This window comes from Pyxicephalus adspersus, chromosome 8, assembly GCF_032062135.1.
Source record: "Pyxicephalus adspersus chromosome 8, UCB_Pads_2.0, whole genome shotgun sequence".
In the NCBI taxonomy this organism is placed as follows: domain Eukaryota; kingdom Metazoa; phylum Chordata; class Amphibia; order Anura; family Pyxicephalidae; genus Pyxicephalus; species Pyxicephalus adspersus.
In genome coordinates this window covers 7639150-7664074 of record NC_092865.1, presented here as the reverse complement: position 1 = coordinate 7664074, position 24925 = coordinate 7639150, and the positions used below count along the sequence as shown (strand labels likewise).

Sequence of the window (24925 nt, the reverse complement as noted above, 5' to 3'; positions counted from 1 at the left end):
ATTTCTCTCTGGATTTCTATGTCTAAAAGTGGTACATTGTCCTTCATGAAAATTTATTTTACAGTATTATATAATAGTATAAAAAGTTTGAAACACAAAATCATTTCAAAATAATAAATTAAATACATTTTAAAAATAAATGTATAATAGTAAAATAAATTTAATAATAAACGTAATAATAAACTTTGACATGACTTTGTATTTCAAACTTTATTATACTCATACTTTTATATTATACTGTAAAATAAATTTTCATGAAAGACAATGTACAGCTTTTATACATAGAAATCCAGTGTATTGCATTCAATACAGATGTTTTTTATTGAATGCAATACAAAATAATTTGAAATTCCCGACGCACCTCTAGCTATGGCCGCACACATGACATGATCCGGAATTCCCGGCAGAAAGCCAGAACAGTCGCCGGGGGACAGATCAGACAAAGAGGATGCGGCCAGAGGATGGGATCCGACCGGCAGTACACTGGAGGACGCCGGTGGGACCAGGTAAGTCATTATTTATTTATTTTTTAGCTACCCTGAGTGTGGCTTGCGGTTACTGCTATTATCTGTTTTTTTTTTACTTCGAGTCACACTCAGGATTACTGCCCAGGAAGTTAAGATCATTATTAAAGGACAAGGGGGAGCTCTTTGCATCTGGATGAAAAGAAGTTTAAGCTCTGGATAAGGAAGGGATTCTTCACTGTAAGGTCTGTGAGAATGTGGAATCGGCTCCCTCAGGAAGCAGTTTCAGCAAGTTCTATAGATTGCTTTAAGAAAAAGCTGGATGATTTCTAGAAGCACAGAATATAACTGGGGATTAAAGCTTTAAAGTAAAGATAACAGAGACTGGTGATCCAGGTAACATCCGATCGCCTCATGGAATCAAGAAATATTTTTTTTCCCCTGTTGGAGCAAATTGTACCGGGGTTTTTTTTTTTTTGGCCTTCTTCCAGATCAACTTTGTCCATAGGGTTTTATATCTGGGATATATTTCCCCAGTGCTTGAACTTGATGGACTTATGTCTAGGGATGAGCGAGAATGCTTCTGACAACTTCTGATGGGTCCGCAATAATTTTGGCGAACCGAATTCGCAGGCCCATTGGAAGATCAAGGAAATCATTACAGGAGGAGTACTGCAATTATGAATGCAGCGGTGGGAATCCTCCTGTGTGCAATCCCTGGTCACTAGAAGTTAAATAAGGACTTGCCCTCATTTAACCTCTAGTGCCCGGGGATCATGCACAGGAGGATTCCCACGGCTGTATTTATGAATGCAGCCGCAGTACTCCTCGTGTCAGTGTGAGTCCCACAGCTGTGCTCATCAATGAATGCAGCCATAGGAATCATCAGAGAATGATTCCCATGGCTGCATTCATTCATGATGAGCACAGGACTCCTGAGTTCTTGGAGAATCTCTATCCAAGAACACATACTACAGGCTGCAAGAGCAATCAGGGGAGCGGAGCTGTCAGCTTACATGTTCTGTAAACGAGAATGGCCCGATTTGCAGCAGGACCGAATTTTAAAATTTCGCTAGCTCATACCTATGTTAACCTGACTTACTATGTAACAGAGCAGCACAGACAATGAGTACAGGAATCCATGAGCTTATCGGATTTCCAACATCAGCTTTTGCAATTTAGTCATCAGCTCCATTTTTGCACTCATCAAACGGATAACACAAAATGCTTTTATTGGTATTTTTTAAAGGGGAGCAAATAAGAGAAGTCCATTGCTGAACTTTTGCATTGTATAAATGTTTACTTGCTTACCAAGGTCAAGTGTTGCAACAATTTATGGTATTCTGAAGAATGAAGCACATAAAATTGCACAAGGAACTATCTTTCAGCGCACTGCAACATTATGCAGAAATGCTTTCCATCTGTACGAAGTGGTGTGCTGCAATGCACTTGAGTAGGAGTGCATTAGAAAATGAATGGCATTGCATTGCAACCCGTTGCACAGCTGATTGCATGTTTTTGGGCACTGCATTACCACATGCTTTTATTACAGGGCAGGGATGTGAAGCCAGCTTGAAGATGGACTCAAGACAGCAAGCTAAATAAATACTCAAGATAGAAGGCTAAATAAATATGAATATATATTTATTTATGCAGTCAGCTGTGCAATGGTTGTACTGCAGTGCCATTTATTTTCTAATATATATATATTTTTTACTTTTTTCGTAAAGTAACAGAAAGCTGCACTTGGAAAAAAAAAGGTTCATTACCCTTCCAGCTGACATTTCTGTGTCTATCGGACATCGCAGACATGTTTTGCGCAGTTGTAGTATTCTTACAGGAGCTCGCTGTGTAAGAGCCCTTTTTTTATTTTTATGTGTCCAAAGGGCCAATTACAAACACAGCTGCATCAGCCTGAGTGCGTAGAAATAGGGGAGGAGGAGATCTTACGATTATAGAAGCTACGCTATGGATGTAAATCTGACATCATCTAAATAATAACATAAAGCAAGTACAAGCTAAGTGCACCAAAAATCCAATTTTAAGTTGTGGGTAGATAATGGTGGATGGGGTCACATTAGGCTTTTACATTCATCAATAGGGGATCTCCTATACAGTCCCCGACTCTACCTTGACCTGCCATGCAGGGCCTTTTTAGGACCAGCTTATCTCTATTTATTCTTCCCCCAAATTTTATTCATTTATTCCCCCAAATAAAAAAAAATCATGTTAATACTATGTATGAAGACAGGGAGAGAATTCAATGTTTTATGGAGCTAAATGACTCAGAATGCTTGCAGGCCCTCGCAGCTCCATTCCAGTTTATTGATTTTTACAGCGTCATGTGCTGGAAGGGAGATCAGGAATAAGCACTAATGTAATTTATAAACTGGTGAGCCACCATCTTTTTTTTTTAATATACATTAGAACACAGGCACGTACCCCCGAGTGGCCAAATTCTGGCTGAGTTTTTTTAATACCTAAAGTCTATATAAACCCTAAATCTAGTGCTTGATATATTTAACATCATACCTTACTATATACCGTTTCCAATAAGGACGTATTTTTTGTAAATCTGCTGCACATTTTTATATCTTCAGATCCTGCTAGTCATGGCACCAGTAGGCTGACTTTCCTTTGCCAACCAAACGGCAAAATGTGGCCGATTATACCATACTGGTTGATAGCCCCAAATTGGTTTTCTTGGACTGCCGGGTGGTGCCATTTGACGTATATACAGCTGAAATGATCTTTTTGTTGGTGGCTCTTCTAAGACAATGGTGGTTGTATCTTTTAATAACCATCTAATGCTTATGGTTACATTTCCACTTATATAGGGAAAACAATGAGAAATAAAAGGAATAAAAGTTAGGCATAAAAATGGGGCTATCTGATCAGTGCACAAGAAGCAAAGCCAGTTTTAGGCAAAGCAAACTGGGCAATGGCCCCACCACTTCCAGTCCCTTATTTGACAAAATGGCAGGGGTGCAGAAAGATGGAATGCTGTGCGTTTGGGGCCCCCACTTTATTTATTCCCATTGCCCCATTTTGTCTAAAACCATTGCATAGAATCCCGCAGCAGGAAGCCTCATTGTTTATGTCCTAACCCAGTAAGAAATCTATTGATTAATACTACACGCTCAGCAGCTGATACTTTACAATTGTCTCGGCGTTTCCTCACGTTGAAGATAATTGTCCGAATGGGAGAATTTACATCAGGATTTAATAAGGAGTTTGATGAATAGCACCGAGGAAGGTGTGAGATAAATCTGCCCAATTAATCAAGCCTCTGCAAATATATCCTCTCCAAAGGTAATATAGAGGCGGATTTTTTCACATGTCGAGGACGACGCAGGCTCCTGGCAGATTACCTTGTTAGTCACGTAGAGGGAAGGATGGGAGATGCAGCTGGAAAATCAACAGATCTATTAAATGGCTGCTGTGTATTGTCAATGAGCTGCCATTACCAGGTAAGGGCCCCGTGGCTTTCTTCAAGGAGTCCAAGCACAAGATGCAAATCTGGAAGCTACCCTTACAGTATATGGTTCAGTCTTCAAATCACAGTTGCACTCTCAACTCTCCTGTTGTTTACCCGGATTTCCATGCATACTGCAAGCTTCTCACAATGTGCATTAGAAGTTGCAGCAAGTCAGAACTCTGGGGGTTCCTCAAAAGGTTCCCTGACCTGTGATTGAATGATCCTTCATTTAATGGTGCCTGGCTAGTATTTGGATCAATGCCACTTGGGGGAGCCAGCAGTAGGACCCCATTGATTCTTTTAGCATCCATGTATGCATTGATCATTCATTCACTGATTCATCCCACTGACCTCCAATATAGGAACATTTTTCCTTCTAAGGCACAGACAATCAGTTTTAGCTAAAACTAAAAAGTATTTCAAGGATTCCTATAGGATAGGATGGTTGAGAAAAGCTAAAATAGCATTTTCTTCCCCCTGTCCCTGGGCCTCTCATTCATCCATTGGTTTTCAGTTCTTTCAATCATAGATTTTCAGCATCATATGTGGTTTGCATGCAAATGCCTCCTGCCTGGGAACTCTACATCTACCCATCAGGACATTTTGAAATTTGCATAAGCCCTGCAAGGATTCATATATTATGACTTGATTTGCCGCACAGTCTCATCTTTAGCTACCAACTCCTTTGGCCACCATGTAATAGAAACAAAGAACTAAGAACATGTTTGTAGAACACAATTAGGAGAATAGCCTTGGTGATAACAATGGCTTCCTCCAAGAATACAATGGAGTGCCATCAGCCATCTCATCATAGAAAGAAACTGAAACTCAACCTGGATAAAACAGAACTCATCATCCCCCTGCAGCCTTCACACCTACCTACCCCATACACAGCCTTCCCACCTACCTACCCCATACACAGCCTTCCCACCTACCTACCCCATACACAGCATTCCCACCTACCTACCCCATACACAGCCTTCCCACCGCTGCTTTTCTGCTGCATCTCTTTGTAGATTTCTTCATCGGCTTCCATTGTACCTGAGAATCAAATTCAATTTCCTGTTCTTTGCCTCAAAATCCCTCCACAGTTCTTGTCCCACTGACCTTTCTGACTTCCTCACTCATAACCTCATCACACGCACGGCTCCAAGACTTTTCTAGAGCTACCCCGACTCTCTGGAATGGTCTTCCACATCCTATTCCACTTGAGCAAGCTGAATAGGATGAGGAAGCTCAGTTAAAAGAGCCCTCAAAACCCAACGCTTCAACCTCACCTACCCGTCTTCTTCTATCTCTTAACCCTCACTACTTCCCACCCATTCCATATTCCCCCTATTGTGTACTTCTTCCCCACCTCTTAGATTGTAAGCTCTTCGGGTCAGGGTCCTTTCCTACTCCTGTGTCACTGTCTGTATCTGTCTGTCACTTGCAACCCCTATTTAATGTACAGCTCTACTTAATATGTTGGCGCTATTTATTAATAATAATGTTGTCAGACAAGAACAGGAAGTGTTTTATCAGCAGGATTACTAGTTTATAAAGGGAAAAAGAAAACAAATACAGCCAAAATATCTAAATACCGGTAAGCTGCAATATATTAGGGTTGAGATACTTTTAAAAAGAAAAGACCATGACCAGGCTCACCCCATTGCAACACAACAGCCAGGGCCCATCGCTGGAACATGACTCCAAATTGTGACAATCTGAAAAGAAACATAAGTAAAGAATTAGCATGAGGCAAGCTCCCTGCATCACACACAGCACATCAATATTCATTCATCCAGAGTATGGGTTATATTGATTATACCATTTGCTGTCAGGGGATGCAGATAAACAGCGCTGTGAGTGACCCCTGCGCCCCCGTCCATCGCCACCAAAACTGCTTAGCATGGTAATCCAGGTGAGTTATGTACAACGCACAAAAAGCGACTTTCTATGCTACATTCACATCATTTGTATTCATTGGAAAAGTACAGTGCCTAACCAGTGATATGTATGCAATGGGAGAGAATAAATATTACTAAGAAAATCTTTCAGGAAACATAAAATACAGAAAATAGGTATTGTCTCAAGTTTATAAAATGCACCATTGGATACATTTACTGTGCTGAGCAATGAGTTTTCAGCAATGAGGGGTTATGGAAAGAATAACAATATTGCAAAGAATCTCCTGCTGTAATGATGATTGTAAACCAGGGCAAAGGGAGACATTGGGATTGGGAGACCTCAAAACAGCACAGGAACCTTTCCAGTTACTAATCTATAAATGGTGACCCCCTTGCATGGGAAAGTGGGCTCACCAATGTGCCAGGAAGATCTGCACCACTCCCAGTGCCGTCTAAGAAATTAATGACTTTACAAAAGGTAATTAGGCATGAAACACCCCTCCAATATGACACCACTTGGGTGCCGAATGCTGCCAAGAAGGTGCCGGGAGCAACTGCCCATATAACAGAACCTAGAGACCGGAAGAAGGACGGGCATACAAAGCGTTGGGTATTGGAGGGACTCCAAAGAAAATTAATTAATGAACTCATCTAGAATTCCAACACCGCCCCTTCAGTTGGTATTTTGATTAATTAGAGGTTACAAATAAGGGAAAGTTGGAATGTTTAGATTGTAAGCTCTTCGGGGCAGGGTCCTCTCCTCCTCCTGTGTCACTGTCTGTATCTGTCTGTCATTTGCTACCCCTATTTAATGTACAGCGCTGCATATTATGTTGGTGCTATATAAATACTGTTTATTATTATTAATATCATTATTATTATTAATAATAATAATAATAATGAAGCTAAAGGCTTGTACAGGCTTTAGATTTTCATCACCTGAGACAATCATTTGTCACCATCTTTGGTGGTAAATCTAGTGTTAGTTTAGATACCTAAAGACACCATTTAGATATCTGCCATGCTGGGTCAATAACAACATCTATGGTTTAATATTAGGGAGGACGCAGCAAGGAGTCTCCTGCTCATCCTCCCCTCTCAATGGAACAGAGCGGGCTGTACTGTATCACCAGGAAGCACAGCATGGACTACACATGAAAACTATACATGAAGATATTTTTTCTCCCTCCACGTGTATTATATTTCTAACATTGAGCCTGATTTATTAAAGCTCTCCAAGGCTGCGGAGGATACAGTTTAATCAGTGAACCTGGGTTACCCAGCAAACTTGGAATGGATTTCTTAAAAGAATTTGCTATTTGTTAGCAAATGTTGTCAATCCTGGACCAGATCCATTTCAGATTTTCGGATCACCCAGGTTCACTGATAAAAGTGTATCCTCTCCAGTCTTGGAGAGCTTTAACAAATCAGGCTTATTGTGTTTAATTAGCAGCAGGTTGATTGTTTAGACCAAATTGGCACATTGGGCCTGATTTATTATTAAATTATTTATTATTTAGTTTTACTATTAAAACTCCTCTGGGTGATCCAGCAAACCTGAAATAGACTTCTCAAAAAGTTGGCAAATATTTTCAGGCCTGGACCAAATCCATTCCACATTTGCTGGATCCCCCGTGTTCTCTCATGATTGCCTTGGAAAGCTTTAATAAATCAGGTCCATTGAAGGGCAGAAAAAGAGAAGGATAAAGCTACGTACACACGCCCAATGGTTCTTGCCCGATAATGGGCTCAGGGCCGGTATCAGATGAGAATCTGGCGTGTGTACAGCACCCGTCGTCCATCATCTGAACGACCGTCCTGGCGAATCCACGGATGATGGATGACGAACGATCCTAATGCAAGGGAAGGGGGAGAGTACGCAGCGGGGTGCCGCACCATGGTTCTCCCCCTCCCCGCTGCATGGAGCAGAATGGTGCTGTTCATGCATCATGTAGTACTTAGCCGATGGAAAGGATTGTGAAATATCCTTTCCATTGACAATAATTGCACGTGTGTAAGGCAGAAGAAACAAACTGACAGAAGCATAGAGAAGCACCCAGAGAACAAGATACAATAGGCCTGATTTTTTTAAAATCTCAAAGACTGGAGAACCTGAGGGATCCAGTTAACCTGGAATGAATTTCCTAAAATTTTATCTTTAGCAAATGTTTGTAGTCCTTGACCAGGTTTGCTGGATCCCCCAGATTCTTCCATGACAATCTTCTCCTTTAATAAATCAGGCCCATTACATTTCACTTACATTCCACTCATTCCTTTTCCCTTCATCTCTTACAAACAATGAAATCCCAGTAACAATAATCCATGAACACAAAACCCCCCAAGAATAATCTTCTTAATAAAACCCAACACAGAGGAAACATTATTCACACTAAGATGATTGGAGGCACACCACAAATAGTCGTACAGCCCATGGGGGGATGGATGGGGGTCAGTGATGTTCTGATTCTTCTATATCTCAGGTCACCGTTATCCTTCCAGGAATTGCTTTACAATTGTCTCTTTTTATGTCAGGTCACGGAGTAATATTAGAAAAGTCATTTAGGGCAAAATATTGGGACGGCGATAGTGACTTTGGTGGTTGCTGTAGTGGGGAGGAGCGACAGATGAAGATTTGTTATCTGGGGTGAATAATCTGCGGGGAATAATGATTCATCTGAATAATGATTCACTGCAGGGGCTCATTATCTGTTATATGTGACTGATGAAGCTGATCTGAGTGGAACGTTTATATTTGCTGATATTTCACATCACAAACTGATTTATTCAATGGAGGATTATAATGCACAATGTTACATTACATATGTAACATATGTAACAATCAGACAACCAATGAAGTATTTTTTGGATGCTGTGTGTCATAGTATTAGCTCAGCAGTTTTTTCTTTTCTGAATCTCCCACCTCTGCTGGAACCAGCCGTCCTGATGCAATGATATGCAAAGCTATAGAAGGTGTATTGGACCTCTGCAGAGAGATCACTGCTTTCACAAATAGCACAAGGCTCCTGCTTTATAGCAAGGGACAGGTTTTTCTACTGTGCTACTTTGGGAAAAAAACAAGCTGTAACACAATGAACGCCTTTTATTGTGATGTACCTGGACAGTATTTAAAGCAGGCCAATCACCATATTTGTTACTTTATATAAAAGGGTTAATAAACTTTTTATATTACATAAAAAAACTTTAAAATCCCCAAAAGAAGTGGGATTTCTGTCTTTATTGCTGCGGCAGTAAATGGGAAGCCCATAGACTCCTGGAATGCCTACGTTACGTATCCCAGGAGGAATCTTGGGCCATGCACAGAAGGGGCTTTTTATCAGCAATGAAAAAAAAGGTGAATGTGCAGTGAGATCGCCACTCTCTTTTTTTTACATTTACAGAATGATAGGTCACCTGATCAGGTGCAAGGTCAGGTGACGTAAGAGGAAGAAGATGGCGGCACCCAGCAATTCATCCGTGTCAGGATGGATGAAGAACCCAGGTCAGCCCGGGACTGAATGGAAGCCAGCTGTGTACAGATCTGCTACAGTGAAGATGTGTCATTTTTTATTTTAGTGACAGTTCCACTTTAAACTCAGAATAATAATAATTATAAAAGGTTCCTGTTGGACTCTAATTCAGACTTCAGCGTATACCTGGAAATCTTTTATTTTGCAGAATAATAATACTGCATTCCTGTAAGAATATTTTTTTTCAATTCTCCTGTTCAATTTTCTAAAAACCGCTGAACCATAACCCCCAAGTTGGATTTATCTTGTCCCCTCCGGTGCTCTGTTATTATAAAGCTTTTTCAAACGGAAGAATAATTTAATGTTTTGAGCTCTAATTGGCGGTATATAAAAAAAAAAAGCAGATTAATGCCGAGCCTTGTAAACAGTTACCGATACAATCATTGTCATTACTGTCAGAGACAGAATGTTCCTTACCCGCTCCTGCCATCAATGCAACATAACTTGTGGAACTTGTCTACTAAGGATTAACACTTTCATGTAATAATAAACTAAGGACATGCGTCTGGGGTACTCAGCATTGTGCAAGATGTACAGCTTGGATGATCTTATTTTATATTTATTTTAAATGCATATTTATTTTAAATATATTTTTATTTGTTTTTTTTTTCAATATATGTTATATATATATATATATATATATATCTTTGGGTACCCTGATCCCCATCTATTATACAAAGCATTGCTGTTTTACCAGTTATATTTATTTTCAATAAGTATGTATATATATATATATATATATATATATATATATACATATATCTTTGGGTACCCTGATCTACCCACCATCTATTATACAAAGTATTGCTGTTTTTCAGTGATAGGTGAATCTGTGAAGGATTCAGTGCATATTGTTTCTTATTCAACAAAAGGTCAATCCAATTGAAATCTATAGGGAAATAGTAGAAAATATGGCAATTTAAAGGCCAATAGGCATGAGAAGCTATCACTGCCTCACAAAAAAATGTATAAATGCAATATTTTTTAAATAACATTAAACTGGGAGAAGTTTGATACATGTGGCTTTAAGAACAGCATGAAAGAATATCCCTATTATTTAAATGCCATGCATGGGGTAAGTTGTAAAGTTGTATGTGGCATTGCTGGACAATTTTATGAACAGTCCCAGTGACAGTGAATGCCGGCTGTGCATATTGGGCTGTGGAACTGATTTCTTTTTCCTTCATTTGATTGGATTGGTTTACACCTGGCAGCACCCCAAGGTGGTTTATTTTAGTTTAAAAAAGAAATTTTTTTCTCATGGAAAATTAAAGTGGAACTAAACTTACTTTTCCTTGTTCCTTTGCTAGTGCCAACTTGATAACCTGGTATTTTAAGGTTTTTGGCCATCTTGACTGAGCAGCCTGTCTGTGAATGGGCATTTATTTATTCCCGGCACCCAGGTATGCCAAAATTTACACAATTTTTACATTTACATTCTACAAAAGATTACTAACAGGCAGGTGAGTTTGTTTTATCGCAGAAGAGACATTGGGCCTGATTTATTAAAGCTCTCCAAGGCTGGATGGGATACACTTTCATCAGTAAAGCTGGGTGATCCAGCAAACCTAAAACTGGATTTCTTCAAAAAAATTTGCTATTTGCTAGCAAAAGTTTGAATCATGGACCAGATCCATTCCAGGTTTGCTGGGTTACTCAGCTTCACTGAAGATCTAATGACCCTCAGTGTAAGAAACAGCGTTCTGGAAATCAGTTGTTATGCGAAACGCGTAGAGAGACACATCATTCATCGAGTAATGCCATTGCACGAGTGCCGATATGGATTTAACTGTATGAGAATATGGATTGAATATTAATATATGTATATTGTTTTACCTATTTGTTGTTATTTGTACCTGAAAAGTCCCAATGTTTGTTTTTTTGGAATGCTATTAGTATATTTGGGACATGTTACTGAGATTTAGGATGTTTTTTACTATATTATACTAAAACTTGTAAAAAAAATAAATAAATTGGAACATGTTTGTTGCCAGCATTATGCAAACAATTTTCCACTTTTCTAATTCTTGTAAGTTGGCTGCTTTTCCCATAACGCAGTAACCAGTCCCGGCTTTGCAGCAAGGTAATAATTTGACACTAATGGGTTGTAATATTTACACGGGAGGGCAGGGAGCCGAGGTCTAAACATTAAACAGGTAAAAATATCAGGGAGGGGTAATTGTTATAAAATGGTCCTAACGATATCACGCTGAGCTGCACTGCCGGGGAAGCAATTAGGCACTCGTTGGAGGGTGAAAGAAGTCGTAGGTTCCCCTAAAAGCTTGGTCACGATGAACCAGAACAAATACTGAATTTTCCATATCAATTAATGTTTTACAGAAACAGAAGGAAATGTGTGTGTTGGGGGGGTAATGGTGGTTTAATCAACATTTGTTCACCTTTTAAAGGGCTGATTTGATTTTTATTCACTCAGCCAGTGCTGCAAGAGGACATCTGGTTAAAAAAAGTAGAAAGCATTCATAATAGTGAATCCGGCACCAGTTTTGTGTTTTTCTGTACTTTTCTTGACAAATACTGATCTGTGGGATGTATATTGAACAGCATGGGTTCTCCCTCCTAGCAATGGTTGTGATCTCGGTTGCCAAGCTTTGCCCAGACACACTCAAATGGTAAAAAGTGCCATCAGCAAGTGGGGTGGCATAGACCTGGGCAAACTTGAAGTTGGTGCCCCAAATTCACCGTTTCAGGTCCCTGCACACCCACTATTTTGTCAGATGGGGCCTTGGAGAAAGTGGGGTCCCAGTTTGTCCCTAAAACGAGCCCTGCCAAGAGGATCCACGCTGCCAAGTTTGTGAAAGAAGGAGGAAGATTTTGCAAAAGAAGCGTGATCTGTGGGATGCCCGACCCTAAAACCAGCCATAATTTAGATCAATGCAAATTTGAAGTCGGTGCCCCAAATCCACAGCTTTCCAGGTCTCTGCACACCCACCATTCAGTTAACCTGGGCCTAAGAGTAGGTTGGAGCCTCGGGTATTTGCCCACTTTGCCCTAAACTAAAATTGCCCATGCCAAGAACATCAAACCTGCCAGGTTTATGAAAGAGAGAGGCACATCATTGATAAGAAGTCTGGGCACTCACTAAAGACCAATCAGTCCAAAGATGTTTTTCACATGTTGAGTTTGCTTTTTTCTAAAATATTCCTTCTGTCTATTGCAGTAAATAATTGACCAATCTATTACTATAAAATAACTCACTTGGCAGTGACCAACATGGCGCCATCGGCATCTTAAAGACTTTGGGCAAAGAAAGTGCCAGCCTAGGGTTTAAATATAGGCAAAGACACAAGGTGACAGAACTGTGCCGGCAAAGACACACGCAGTGCATTGGTGCAAATTGAAACCATAAGACAGAGTTACTCAACTTTTTTCACTTGGGTGAACCCTTGAAATAACTTTCAGGGAATCCCTTCCATAATTTTTATATCCACAGCTCACAGCATATTAGCGTGGTGGTCAGTGGGAAGAATTCCTCTTACATTGGTGGCCATTGGGAAAATGTCACCCCTACAGATAGCCAAAAAGATCATTGGGGTCACTTAGTGTGACCTGAAAGGTACAAATTGCTCATTGAACCCCCTTAAGAGGGACCCTGGTGGCCAAACACTGTCATAGCACATAAGGTAAAGTGATATTTCATTGCTGCCCTGCAAAGTTGCTGTGAATGAACCCTAAAACTACATACACACATCCAATGCTTCTCGTCCAATAATTGGCTCAGGGACGATATCGGACGAGAATCTGGCGTGTGTACTGCGCCCGTCCTCCATTGTCCGAACAACCGTCCTGGCAGATCCATGGACGATGAACGATTCTAATGCAAGGGAAGGGGGAGAGAGCACAGCGGGGTGCCGCTCTGTTGTTCTCCCCCTCTCCTCTCCATAGAGCAGAACGGTATTGTATGTACAGCGCTCGCTCATGCATCGTGCAGTGCTTAGTCTGCATGCTTGTTCCAGGCCATTGATACAATGTTCTGAAGCATGCAGACCTGCAAGAAAAACAAAACCATTTCCAGATCTCAGTCATTTCAGCCTCGGATTTGTTGTTACATAAAAATGATGAAAGTTTCCCTGTGGATTTCATCCGGATATCTGTGATTGGGTTTTATTCACAAATCTCCCCACTGGCTTCATAGGAGTCATATTCAAGGTAAATGAAAAGAGTCACAGATTGTTTCATTCATGGCTGCTAGATGTAAGTAATTTTCACCTTGATATCTGTCTGATCGTGGTGAGAGAAGAAGAGACAGGAGAGTGGAGAGGGGGTCAGGTGAGGAACGGGGAGCTGCACAAGGAGCACTGAATACCCCCCCCCCCCCCCCCCACTTCCAAACCTCCATCAAATATTCATTACAATCAATTTCCTTGAAAATAAGACTTTGATCAGTTTATAGCTCTCCATTCTCAACATTTGCTTTGCAATCGAAAGAATGACATGCCAAGAGCTGTGCTGGCTTTGGTGCTGGTAATATATAGAATAGTTGTCAATAAGCAGGCATTCTGTGAGAGCATTATCAGCAGGTGTGTTCCAGGATCACTATGAGAGGTGATTTATGATCACTACTTGATGTTTACCAGCAACACTAGCAAATATGTTTCAGGGTCACCAGAAGATAATTTCCAGCATCCCCAGGAGAGAGGATCCAGGATCACTAATAAATGGGTTCCGGGATTACCAGCTAAGGCAGGGTCGTCAAACTCAAATACACATGGGGCCAATTTTAAAAACTTAGATCAAGTCAGGGGCCAAACTTGAAATTTATTGAAAAAATTGAGGAAGTTTACTACTTCATCCATAACTAACAAAAACAAACCCCTCTACACAGACTTTAGGGTTGAAAAGACTAATTTCTATCTATCTATGCAGGCTGTGTGTTGTTCATCCTCTCACATCACAAGTTTGTCTGACAATAAATATTACACTATGCAGTCTCTAATGGACTGAAACAAACACAATGCCCCTGGCAGTCAGGCACCATGTGATCATTGCCTAGGCTTTGTGTCACATGATTGGTGTATAGGAATAATGTCTATATATTGCATGAATTGAAAATGATGATGTGAGGTGGTAACGTGGGCGGACCAGATGTAGTTCATTTCTAGAATTCTTTTAGAATTTGGGGGGCCAAAAAAACGAACCTTGAGGGCCAGATTTGGCCCGCGGGCCAGAGTTTGACGCCCCTGAGCTAAGGTGTTCAGGATGTGTTCCAGCACCACTCGCACATATGTTTCAGGGTAAATATTTTCCAGCATCTCCAGCAGATAGGATCCAGGATCACCAGCAGATTTCTTCCACCAATGGTGTTCCAGGATCACTAGTAAAGGTGTTCCAGCATCACCAATAGATGGGTTCCGGGATTACCAGCAAAGTTGTTTCAGGATCACCGCTTGGTGTGTTTCAGCAACACTTGTACATATGTTTCAGGATCACCAATACCATGGAACCAGTGTTCCAGCATCACAAGCAGATAGAATCCAAGATCACCAACAGATATCTTCCACAATCACCAGCAGAGATGTTCATACATCATTACTAGATATCTTTCAGTAATATTATTATTACTATAACACAGTATTTATATAGCGCCATCATATTACGCAGCGCTGTACAAAGTCCATAGTCATGTCACTAGCTGTCCCTCAAAGGAGCTCACAATCTAATGTCCCTACCATAGTCATATGACAATATTACAGTCTAAGGTCGATTTTTAGGGGGAAGCCAATTACCTAACTGCATGTTTTTGGGATGTGGGAGAAAACCAGAGTACCCAGAGTTAACCCACGCAGACACGGGGAGAACCTGCAAACTCCATGCAGATAATGTCCTGGCTGGGAATCAAACCCAGGACCTAGCGTGGCAAAGGCCGGAGTGCCAACTACTGAGCCACCATGCTGCTGTTCTACTATCAACAGCAGACTGGTTCCAGCATCACCAAAGGTAGGTTACAGGAACACCAGATTAGCCATATGGGGAAAATGGGAGGGTTGGTGCACCGCGTTCCCTCTCGGCATCCTAAATGTTGAGTTTTGACTCACATGTACCTGTACATGTAAGGAATGGTAGGCGCAGACTAAGGAACTGGGTGCAGGGATGGTGGGAGTCTCTTATAAGGAGCAGAACAGACCCAGTATTTTAGCACAGGGATGGTGGGAATCTCTTATATTTGGGAACTGCAGATGTGCAGACCTGGGATCTCAACCTTCATTATTGGCCGGCCTGCATGCACTGACCTAGATACCACGGCCTATTAAATTTCCATGTACACATATAAAAGCTTTGATCCTCAGTTTTTTATTTCAGAATTGGGTGATGATGATGTTGCAGCCCTTTATCTCCCCAATGATGCAATGATGCCATCACCGCAGCCTGAGATCCCTGGACGCCTTCTAAGAATCAGAAGTATTTGTTGTCATCTGGCTGATCACGGGCTGGAAAATAAAAAGATGTTCTGTGCAATTCACAGAATCCGTGTAATCCAATCCATGCCGCTCGTTTAAAACAGCTCCGCATGTGTACCGGATGGATAGCCAGCCGGTGCTGCGCCATTAAACTCAGCGCTGATCACTTTTGTTATTAACTCCTCGATGGCCAGCAACACGATGGGGGCGCTATGGTGCAATGAAAATGGATCAACAGCTGGTTCTTTTATGGGGTTAATACCCAAAAATTATAAGCAGCAATATAATGCAGCTTAGCAGTCCTCGGATATGGTGGCTGCTTTAATTTCCTCTTTGTTTCCTTTATTTGCACCCGGTGAGCCTGCAAAGAAAACGTCTGTTGTCCATGGCCACACTCAGACCTCCAGTGCATCTATGGAGGCAGCCATGGTTGTCATCAGGTTCTTTCTTTATTTTTAAAGCGGAACAAAAAATCTGCATTCCTAAATTGAAAGCCGGTAGGATTTTACTAACACATAATACCCTGAATGATTGCAATCTTCTTCTAAATACACTGAGCTGAACAAGCCAAGACAGGTGAAGATCCAAAACCCAAGCGGAGGAATATGGCGGCACCCGCAATAGATCAAAAAAAGGTGAACATCAGTAAAAAATTGCTATCAGGCAGATATTTATTGCCCATCACCTGGGCTCTTCTACTATCAAGGACCCACCTGGTGGCATTTTTTTTTATTACCTTTATTACCTTTATTGGGGGGACAGGGGAGTTAGTAGTATACAGGATGTTGATATATTGTTTGTGCTGTCAGGTCAGCTCACAGGAAAAATAAAAAGGACACAACATTTCCTGAAAGATCAACTGGCATTTTCTGTACTTGCTGAAAATGTTCTTAGCCTGAATTATGAAAACTAATGCAGCCAATGCATCCAAGGAATAGTAAACTGCACACGATATTTTTACAAAATGCATTAAGTTGCATTAAGATACAATATAATACAGGTGAATATAATACAGGTGAATATAATACAGGTGAAGATGAGGGCTGACATGCATTAGGATACAATATAATACAGGTGAATATAATACAGGTGAAGATGAGGGCTGACATGCATTAGGATACAATATAATACAGGTGAATATAATACAGGTGAAGATGAGGGCTGACATGCATTAGGATACAATATAATACAGGTGAATATAATACAGGTGAATATATTACAGGTGGATATAATACAGGTGAAGATGAGGGCTGACATGCATTAGGATACAATACAATACAGGTGAATATAATACAGGTGAATATAATACAGGTGAAGATGAGGGCTGACATAAGTAACCCATTGTGCTATATTCTTTAAATAAATATATAATAAAAGAGAAACTGTGATTGCAGAGGTAGGTACCATCAGCAAGGCTCACCAACATTTATCAGCAGTATGTGAATATTTATCCCCCATCCCACTACTTAGACTGTAAGCTCCTTTGGCCAGGGTCCTCACCTCCTCCTGTGTCACTGTCTGTATCTGTGTCATTTTCAACCATTATTTATTGTACAGCGCGGCGTAATATGTTGGCGCTATATAAATAATAAAAATAAAATTATGTAATATTATAGAGCAACAGGATGTTAAGTTGTACGGGTAAAGCCATCCTTAAGCTCCAATTGGTTCCTAGGCTGGGATGATGTCATCAGTCTGCTGCAGGCAGGAGGAAGCATTTCTTTAGTCTCTTGCAGTGATTAGATAGTTTAATATGCGCTGCATAATATGTTAGTGCTATATAAATACTGTTTATTAGTAGTATTTCTATTAGTAATAATAATAATAATAATCTATTTATTGCATTGATCTAAGTCCATTCACCCTATAGGTACAAAAAGAAGGAAATTTGGGGAGAGTATTGGGAGGTTCTGGGGTGCTGGGACCTCATGCCAAACCGCCAGAACTCTTCTGAGCTGCAGCCATCCAATTCTACATTCAGCATTCCAAGTCCAATTCATTTCATCAGAATAGGATGTTATTATTATTATTATTATTATTATTATGCATTTATATAGCGGCAACATATACAGTAGCGCCTTACAGTCCATAGTCATGTCACAGTCTATTAGAGAAGCTCACAATCTAACAGTCCTATGTCTAAGGTCAGTTTATGGGAAGCCACTCAACCAGCCAGCATGCTTTGTGTGATATGTGAGGAAGCCCCCACAAATATAAGAACATACAAACTCCATGCAGATCCCAGTGCTATAGGACAGAATTATCCACCACTGAGCCACAATGCTGAAGATACACTGAGCACATTCTTATCCTGGTAGGAAGCATTTCCCTGCATGCTGCCAACTTCCTAAAAGCCACCGGAAGCCTTTGATCAGCCTGCCATAGCTGACAACAGGGGACAGTTATCAGCACAGAAACATAACTCCAATACAAGGATAAGGATATTTATTTTGGCCGTACGACTGAGGATCCTCATACTAAATGATTGGGGCATATTAGCTGTTAGTGCTCCTTGTAGAGCTGAGGTCCTGGTTTCAGTTACCAGCAAGAGCCATGAGTATGTTTTTTCTCAATACTGTAATTGTATATTCAGTATCTTAAATGCCCCTTAGAGGGTGAATGGTATTGATCCGGTCATTAGCTCCTTTAGACACTGAAGCAAATAATCTGTGCACTCTGGTATAGGTTGGTGCTATAGTAAACCATCCATAATGGTAATTTAATTATCTTCCACCTAAATTGCCCCTGAAGGGGGTGGCTTTGTTACAGCCATCCACTCCTTAGGGAACAAAGACTAATGACCTATGTGCTCTGGTCTAAGTTGGTGCTATATTAAAGCACCCAAAATAGCAATTAATTATCTTCCAGCTAACCAGCTTTGGCACTGACATTGTGTCCTATGGAAACAGGGAGTGATATGAATAGTGCATGCGCTCCTGTATAGGTTGGCGCTATCAGACTCTGACAAACTGTTACATTTGTATTCTTTTAAGCCATTCATAGAACACAAAGCAACATTTTCCAACATTGTTTATTCTTTATTTCTAAAACAGTGAATCAGACATTCCCTTCTTCCAGGTCAATGTGTTTCAATGGCAGTAATTAATTCCCACCAGGGAATGTTTGAGGGAATGTCTGATTCTCTGTTTTATAAATAGAGCCTGATGAATACGATACATTGTACAAATCTGTGCACAGCTATTGGTCAATAAATATCCCAAAAATAAATACAATAAAAATAAAATGTGCCATATACCAGGGGTAGAAATAATTATCCCCCACACACCACCCCTGGATATCATCTGCAATTTTAAAGAATCAATGAATTAATTTACTGACAGCTGTGCAGGAAATGTACATTTTAGCTTTTTCTTTTTTAAATAGTTTTATTTCTTTTAATTAGGATGCCCCAATGAAAGATCACCCAACACATGGTGCCAAGGGGGCAAAGGATGCAGTGATGGGTAGATGGGGCACTTACCTTTCTGCCAGCAGCCCAGGCTGATCCTGTAGTGTAGTTGTTGAGTGTTTGGTGAGTCTGTGCAGCTGCAGATCCTGATGTGTGTGTTGTGTGTTGTGTGTATGTCACACCCCTCACATCCATTGCCAGCTCCCACACAGGGGAGGGTGATATAGTCTGACATAAGAGGCTGCACAGCTGAATCACAGCTCTGATTGCTGCAAAGCAACGGACGATGGAATTGGGGGCACTGGGGAGATCTCAATGTACCCGGATCATTCACCACCCCGGGGGCGTAGAGAACATTCATCTGACCGGGATAATTGTACGCAGCGTGTAGCGTTCCGATCTGGCGCTATCGTGCGTGTCGTACTCACAACTTCGGGGACGATGTTAATTTCTGTGACCGGCTTCATGCTAATAAAATAATCTTTCTGTAACTTTACAAATCTGCTACTTCCCCCGTCTCTTAGATTGTAAGCTCTTGGGTTCTCCTCCTGTGTCATTGTTTGTATCTGTCTGGCATTTGCAACCCCTATTTAATGTACAGCGCTGCGTTATATGTTGGTGCTATATAAATACTGTATAATAAAAATAATATTATGCAGCAACAGGATCTTAGTTTAAAGTAAGTTGTACCAGTAAAGCTGCCCTTGAGCTTTAGTTAGCGACTGTGCCAAGGCTGAGATAATGTCATCAGTCTGCTGCAGGCAAGAGGAAGCATTTCTTCAGTCTCCTCCAGTGATCAGACTGAAACATTGCTTTAATGTTCAGACAGGGGGTGCAGCATTTTTGCCCCATCCTCATGCCAGGGAGCTGCAGTCCCCTCTTCCTCCCTACAGCAGCTCCATAAGGAATGAATAGGGGCAAGGAATGAATAGGGGCAGCTGTCACATGTTGGTTCTTTAAGAATCAGCACCAATGTGCCAGTGACCGAGTAGTGCCAGCCACAGGAAGCGGACCCTAAGCAGATCTAAACCTGCCCTTGCCCTGTGTGTTCACTTAGCTTAGGGAAAGAGCTAAAGCTTTGCTGGCTTTAACCAGCCAATCAGTTATAGATTTTTTTTTTAAAAGCGAAGCCATGATTGGGTATTTTGCACAGTGAATTTACCACATTCACTAAGCTAAGCGGAAATGCCCTGGCAGAGTGATAAATCACTATGGGGTTTATTTATAAAGCAGTGAAACTGACATTCACTGAAACATCCACTTCCTATTGAAACATATGGATCTGGAAGATTTACCACCAAGGAATGTTCCAAAGAATGTCAGATTCACTGGTTTATAGATGGATCTCTATGTGAACAGCTTGAACTTTAGTGAATCATAGCCACTGCAGCAAGTCAGGAACTGGACACGCACATGATTGAAATACATGATTGTGGCATCGCTGAGCGGGCATCTTTGTGAAGAAGCAGATGGTGATCTCTGGTGATGCCCAAACACAGATGGCTGCGTCCTTCTGGCATTGTCATTGCAATCTCTTATAGTGCATGCGCTTGGAATGACAAAATATATCTGATGACAGGTCCACTTTAAGGTGCGTGCATCATATTTATAGGCTGGTTAGGTAAAATAAACACATTTAGTTATGAGGAAAATATTATATATTCTAAAAATGTACCAGTGTACAGGTGATGCAACAGGTAACCCCCCCCCCATCTTTAGGTGACCCCTACACCTTCAGGTGACCCCCTCCCATATATATATTCACCTTCCCTCCAGGCAGCATGAAACCCTAGCCAACACACAGGAATGTGCTATGTGCAGGAACATGATGTGCGTGTGACTTTGTGCCCCCCCCTTGCTACCCCCCTCCCCCCCATTCCTGGGTAACTAAGCAGGGATCTGACCTTACCCCTGGCTGCTTGAATGGGGTCATGTGACTCCCCATAATCCCCAGGTGTATGCTAACCCTACATCCAGGCTTCCTATAATCAATGGAATTAAAGCACTGAACTGTTTATTAGATAACAATTTAATGAAAGTATCAGTCATGTGATTCATCGAAGTACAAATCAACTTCCAGCTGTTCTTCTTGCCTTGGCAACATGCACAGCTCAGTGATTTTGGAAAACTAGATTGCAAACAGGCAGGTGAGTTTTTTGCAGAATCAACAGATGATATCCTATCGGATTCCAATGTTTGAATGAAGAACTATACTTCCACATGTGTAGCTATACCTTAAACTGTGTTCAAATAATGACAACACAATACTTTGTTAATGTAACACACATTTTTTTTCTCAAGATTTATTGTAGACTACCCAAGATTGTTTTTAAAAAAGTACTATCATGGGAGAACCTGGGTAATCCAGCAAGCCTGGATTGGATATCTTAAAATTCACTTGCTATTAGTTGGCAAATATTTCCAGTCCTGAACCAGATCCATGCCAGGTTTGCTGGATCACCCAGCTTTATCCATGATAGTTTATCTTCTCCACTTTAAGGAACCAGGTCCATTTCACTAATTTGATTTAGTTGTACTCTTTTTAATTGTTGTATGTATCTTAAATGAAACAAAGGCTTTGTAGTGTGAATGGGCCCTCTACTATACATTTCTTACATCAGTTTACTTGATCTGTCTGATCTGCGTGCCAGAGTTTTGTATATTGATTAGAATTCGATGGACAAAGATCCAATCTTTTTGCAGGTAACATTCCATCTATTTAGCTTTTATAGACTGAAACCAAGGACATTAAGGTGCCTACATCTACCCCCTCCTTTCCTAGGAGCACCCCAAGAGCCAATGAGCTGAGGTGAGCATCCATTGGACGGTTTTATGCACCAAGGCTCCCCCATCATATCCCTTAATAAAAAGTCCTATGCCTTTCTAACTAATAGATTGCCGGCCATTGAAAGGGCAATTGCTTGGAACCGATATTTGGAAGTGGTGTACCTTCATCTTCAGTACCGCTGACCCCTATTGTAATATCTTCCTTTGTACTTTTAGATTTATAATACTTTCTCTAAAATTTCCCAACCATATCATAAAAACATGTTATTTTGATTTCCATTAAAACCCAATACCCTCCAGGAAATAATAGGCCCCCATGTGCCCTCATAAGGAACAGAATTATGAAGCTGAACACAGCCGTCACTAAGCCACTGAAAGCTTCCAGGCTGCAGTATTATGCAATCAATAGCTATTAATTAAAGATGCTGGAGCAGAAAGGAATTAAATGCACTAAATTCCCCTTTGTATTCTCCCTCATCAATGGACAATTTATTAGAAGCCATTGTGACCAGACAGATGTGTACACAATGGCTTACCTTGTCATTTATTCCTTTGCCTCCTTCTTTGCTACATGTCAGTACATCCCTAATATATGTCTATCAATAAAAAAACGATTTTGCTGGCTAATTATCAGAGATCATTCAGAGACAGAGATGTTTTCATCTCATGAAATGAAAATGTGCAGTTTATTAATTGCAAAGAAATTGTTAGAAGCGACAGGCAATACCCATAAAGAGGTTTGGGTTTTCAGGATATGGGGTGAATAATAAAACCATTCAAACCCTAACTCCAAGTTTGCCAGTCTCTGTCCATCTCCCCCCTTTCTTCTCTTGGACCTTCACCACACCTCAAAATTATTTTTTGCACAGCCCTTTATTTTAGGTGTTCCTGTGACATAACAGGCTCTTCTCCTTCTTTTCCTGCTTCTCCTCCTGCATCTTCACCTTCTTCTTCCCCTTCTTCTCTTTCTTCTCCTCATTTTTCACCTTCTTCTTATTCCCATTCTTCTATTTATTCTCATTCTTCTTATTCTTCTTCTCCTCCTTTTTCTTCATAATCTTCTCTTCTTCTCCTCATTCCTCTCCTTCTACTTCTCCTTTTCTTCTCTCATTCTTCTCCTTTTTTCCCCTCCTTTCCTATTATTATTATTCTCCTCCTCCTTCTTCTTCTTATTCTCCTTCTTCTTCTTAATCTTCTCCCTCCTAATTTTTTCCCTTCTTTTCCTGCTTCTCCTCCTGCATCTTCACCTTCTTCTTCCCCTTCTTCTCTTTCTTCTCCTCATTTTTCACCTTCTTCTTATTCCCATTCTTCTAATTATTCTCATTCTTCTTATTCTTCTTCTCCTCCTTTTTCTTCATAATCTTCTCTTCTTCTCCTCATTCCTCTCCTTCTACTTCTCCTTTTCTTCTCTCATTCTTCTCCTTTTTTCCCCTCCTTTCCTATTATTATTATTATTATTCTCCTCCTCCTTCTTCTTCTTATTCTCCTTCTTCTTCTTAATCTTCTCCCTCCTAATTTTTTCCTTCTCATTCTTCTCCTTTTTCTCTTTTTTTATTATTATTCTCCTTCTTCTTAATTTTCTCCTTCCTATTATTTCTCTTCTCTTTTTCTTCTCCTTTTCCATGTCTCCTTCTTCTTCTTCTCCTACTTATTTTCCCTTTTCTTCTCCTTTTTCTCCTTCTCATGTTTCTTCTCATTCTTTTCTCTTCTTCTTCTCCTTTTTTTCTTCCTTCTTCCTATTATTCGCCTACCTCTTTTCCTTCTTCTTCCTAATTTTCTCCTTCCTATTATTTTTCTTCTCCTTCTCTTCTCTTCTCTTCTTTTTCTTCTCCTTTTCCTTGTCTCCTTCTCCTTCCTCTTCTCCTTCTTTTCTTTCCAGGCTAGGATCTGCATTCTCCCATGCTCCCAGGGCAGGGAGTTATGACATCCTGGGCTTACAGAATACAGATTAAATGATGCTGGGTGTCAGAGAAGAGTATACCAGGTGAGCCTTAAAGGGACCGAGCCAGAGAGTGCTGCTTTAATATTTGGCTATAATAAATGTATTTGTTGCCCAAGCTGTAGTTGGTCTTTATAGTGAATCTGGGCTTATCTGAATCTCCACTTTTACATTGTTATATCAGTATATTGTTACATCCGATGAGTATCAGTAAATTGCTCCTGTACACACATTGCTATTCTGTTCAATGGAGAAGACAGGGGGGGTCAGTGTGTGCTCTTCTCGAGTGAACAGTGTTTGTTCCAAATTGGTCGTTCAGGGGAGTGCTGCACTCATTTCAGATTTTCACCCAAGACAAACACAACTGTTCATCTTGGATGAAAATCATCCGATTTGTGTACATTTTTATTTATTTATTACTTTATTTCTTAGGGATAGCTGTGAGTGCTGTTACTCATTTGTGTTCTCTCCCTGTCTCTACTGATCCCTTTCTTGCAGGATAATGCAGCAGGTTGACATTAACACTTTCCTTTTTTATTGTTTTTATAATTCAGCAGCAGGCGGGTCAATTAAATGTGAACATGTGACACACAAAGTAAAAAGAACAGTAGATGCCAGACTATATTTGCCAGCATTTCTGTATTACAATGGGAACCATGGGCTTACATACAGTAGGTGGGTGAGGGTTGTATTTCCCAGGAAATAAGTGGTGAAAAAGTGACCCCTACATTTCTAACCAGGCATGAGTTAAGGAAGGCACATTTGGGTTTTCAATCTGTAAAGTTTCAAAGGGAACACATATTTTTCACTAATTAATAGGATTGCTTTAAGAATTTAACCCCTTTCAGTTTTGGGTTTATTTCAGATTAAACAATAAGCCACTCCACAATTAAATGTACCCTCGGTCTGTTAAAAACACTACCATCCCAATGGGAAAATGCAATCACAAACATTTCTCAAGAAAAGAGTTCTGGTTTTAATTAGAAGTAGAGATAAGTAGAGCACTTAAGAAATGA

General features: G+C 40.5%; 1 protein-coding gene across 3 annotated transcripts in view; it reads right to left on the bottom strand.

Annotated features, from left to right (window-relative positions):
- The window catches only part of LEPR (leptin receptor), a 57778-nt gene extending 38271 nt beyond the window's left edge, over nt 1-19507 (bottom strand). For 2 of the 3 annotated variants that reach the window (XM_072419410.1, XM_072419411.1), the window contains exons 1-2: nt 19256-19506; nt 5590-5648 (exon numbers count right to left, since the gene is read on the bottom strand). Coding sequence is in view for 2 of the 3 variants with exons in the window: in XM_072419411.1 (XP_072275512.1) it covers nt 5590-5629 (40 nt within the window). In the remaining variant the exon portion in view is untranslated. Of the gene's footprint in view, nt 1-5589; nt 5649-19255 lie in introns of all 3 variants that reach the window. The other variant, XM_072419409.1, reaches the window with a different exon arrangement.
- Nucleotides 19508-24925: the final 5418 nt, after the last annotated feature.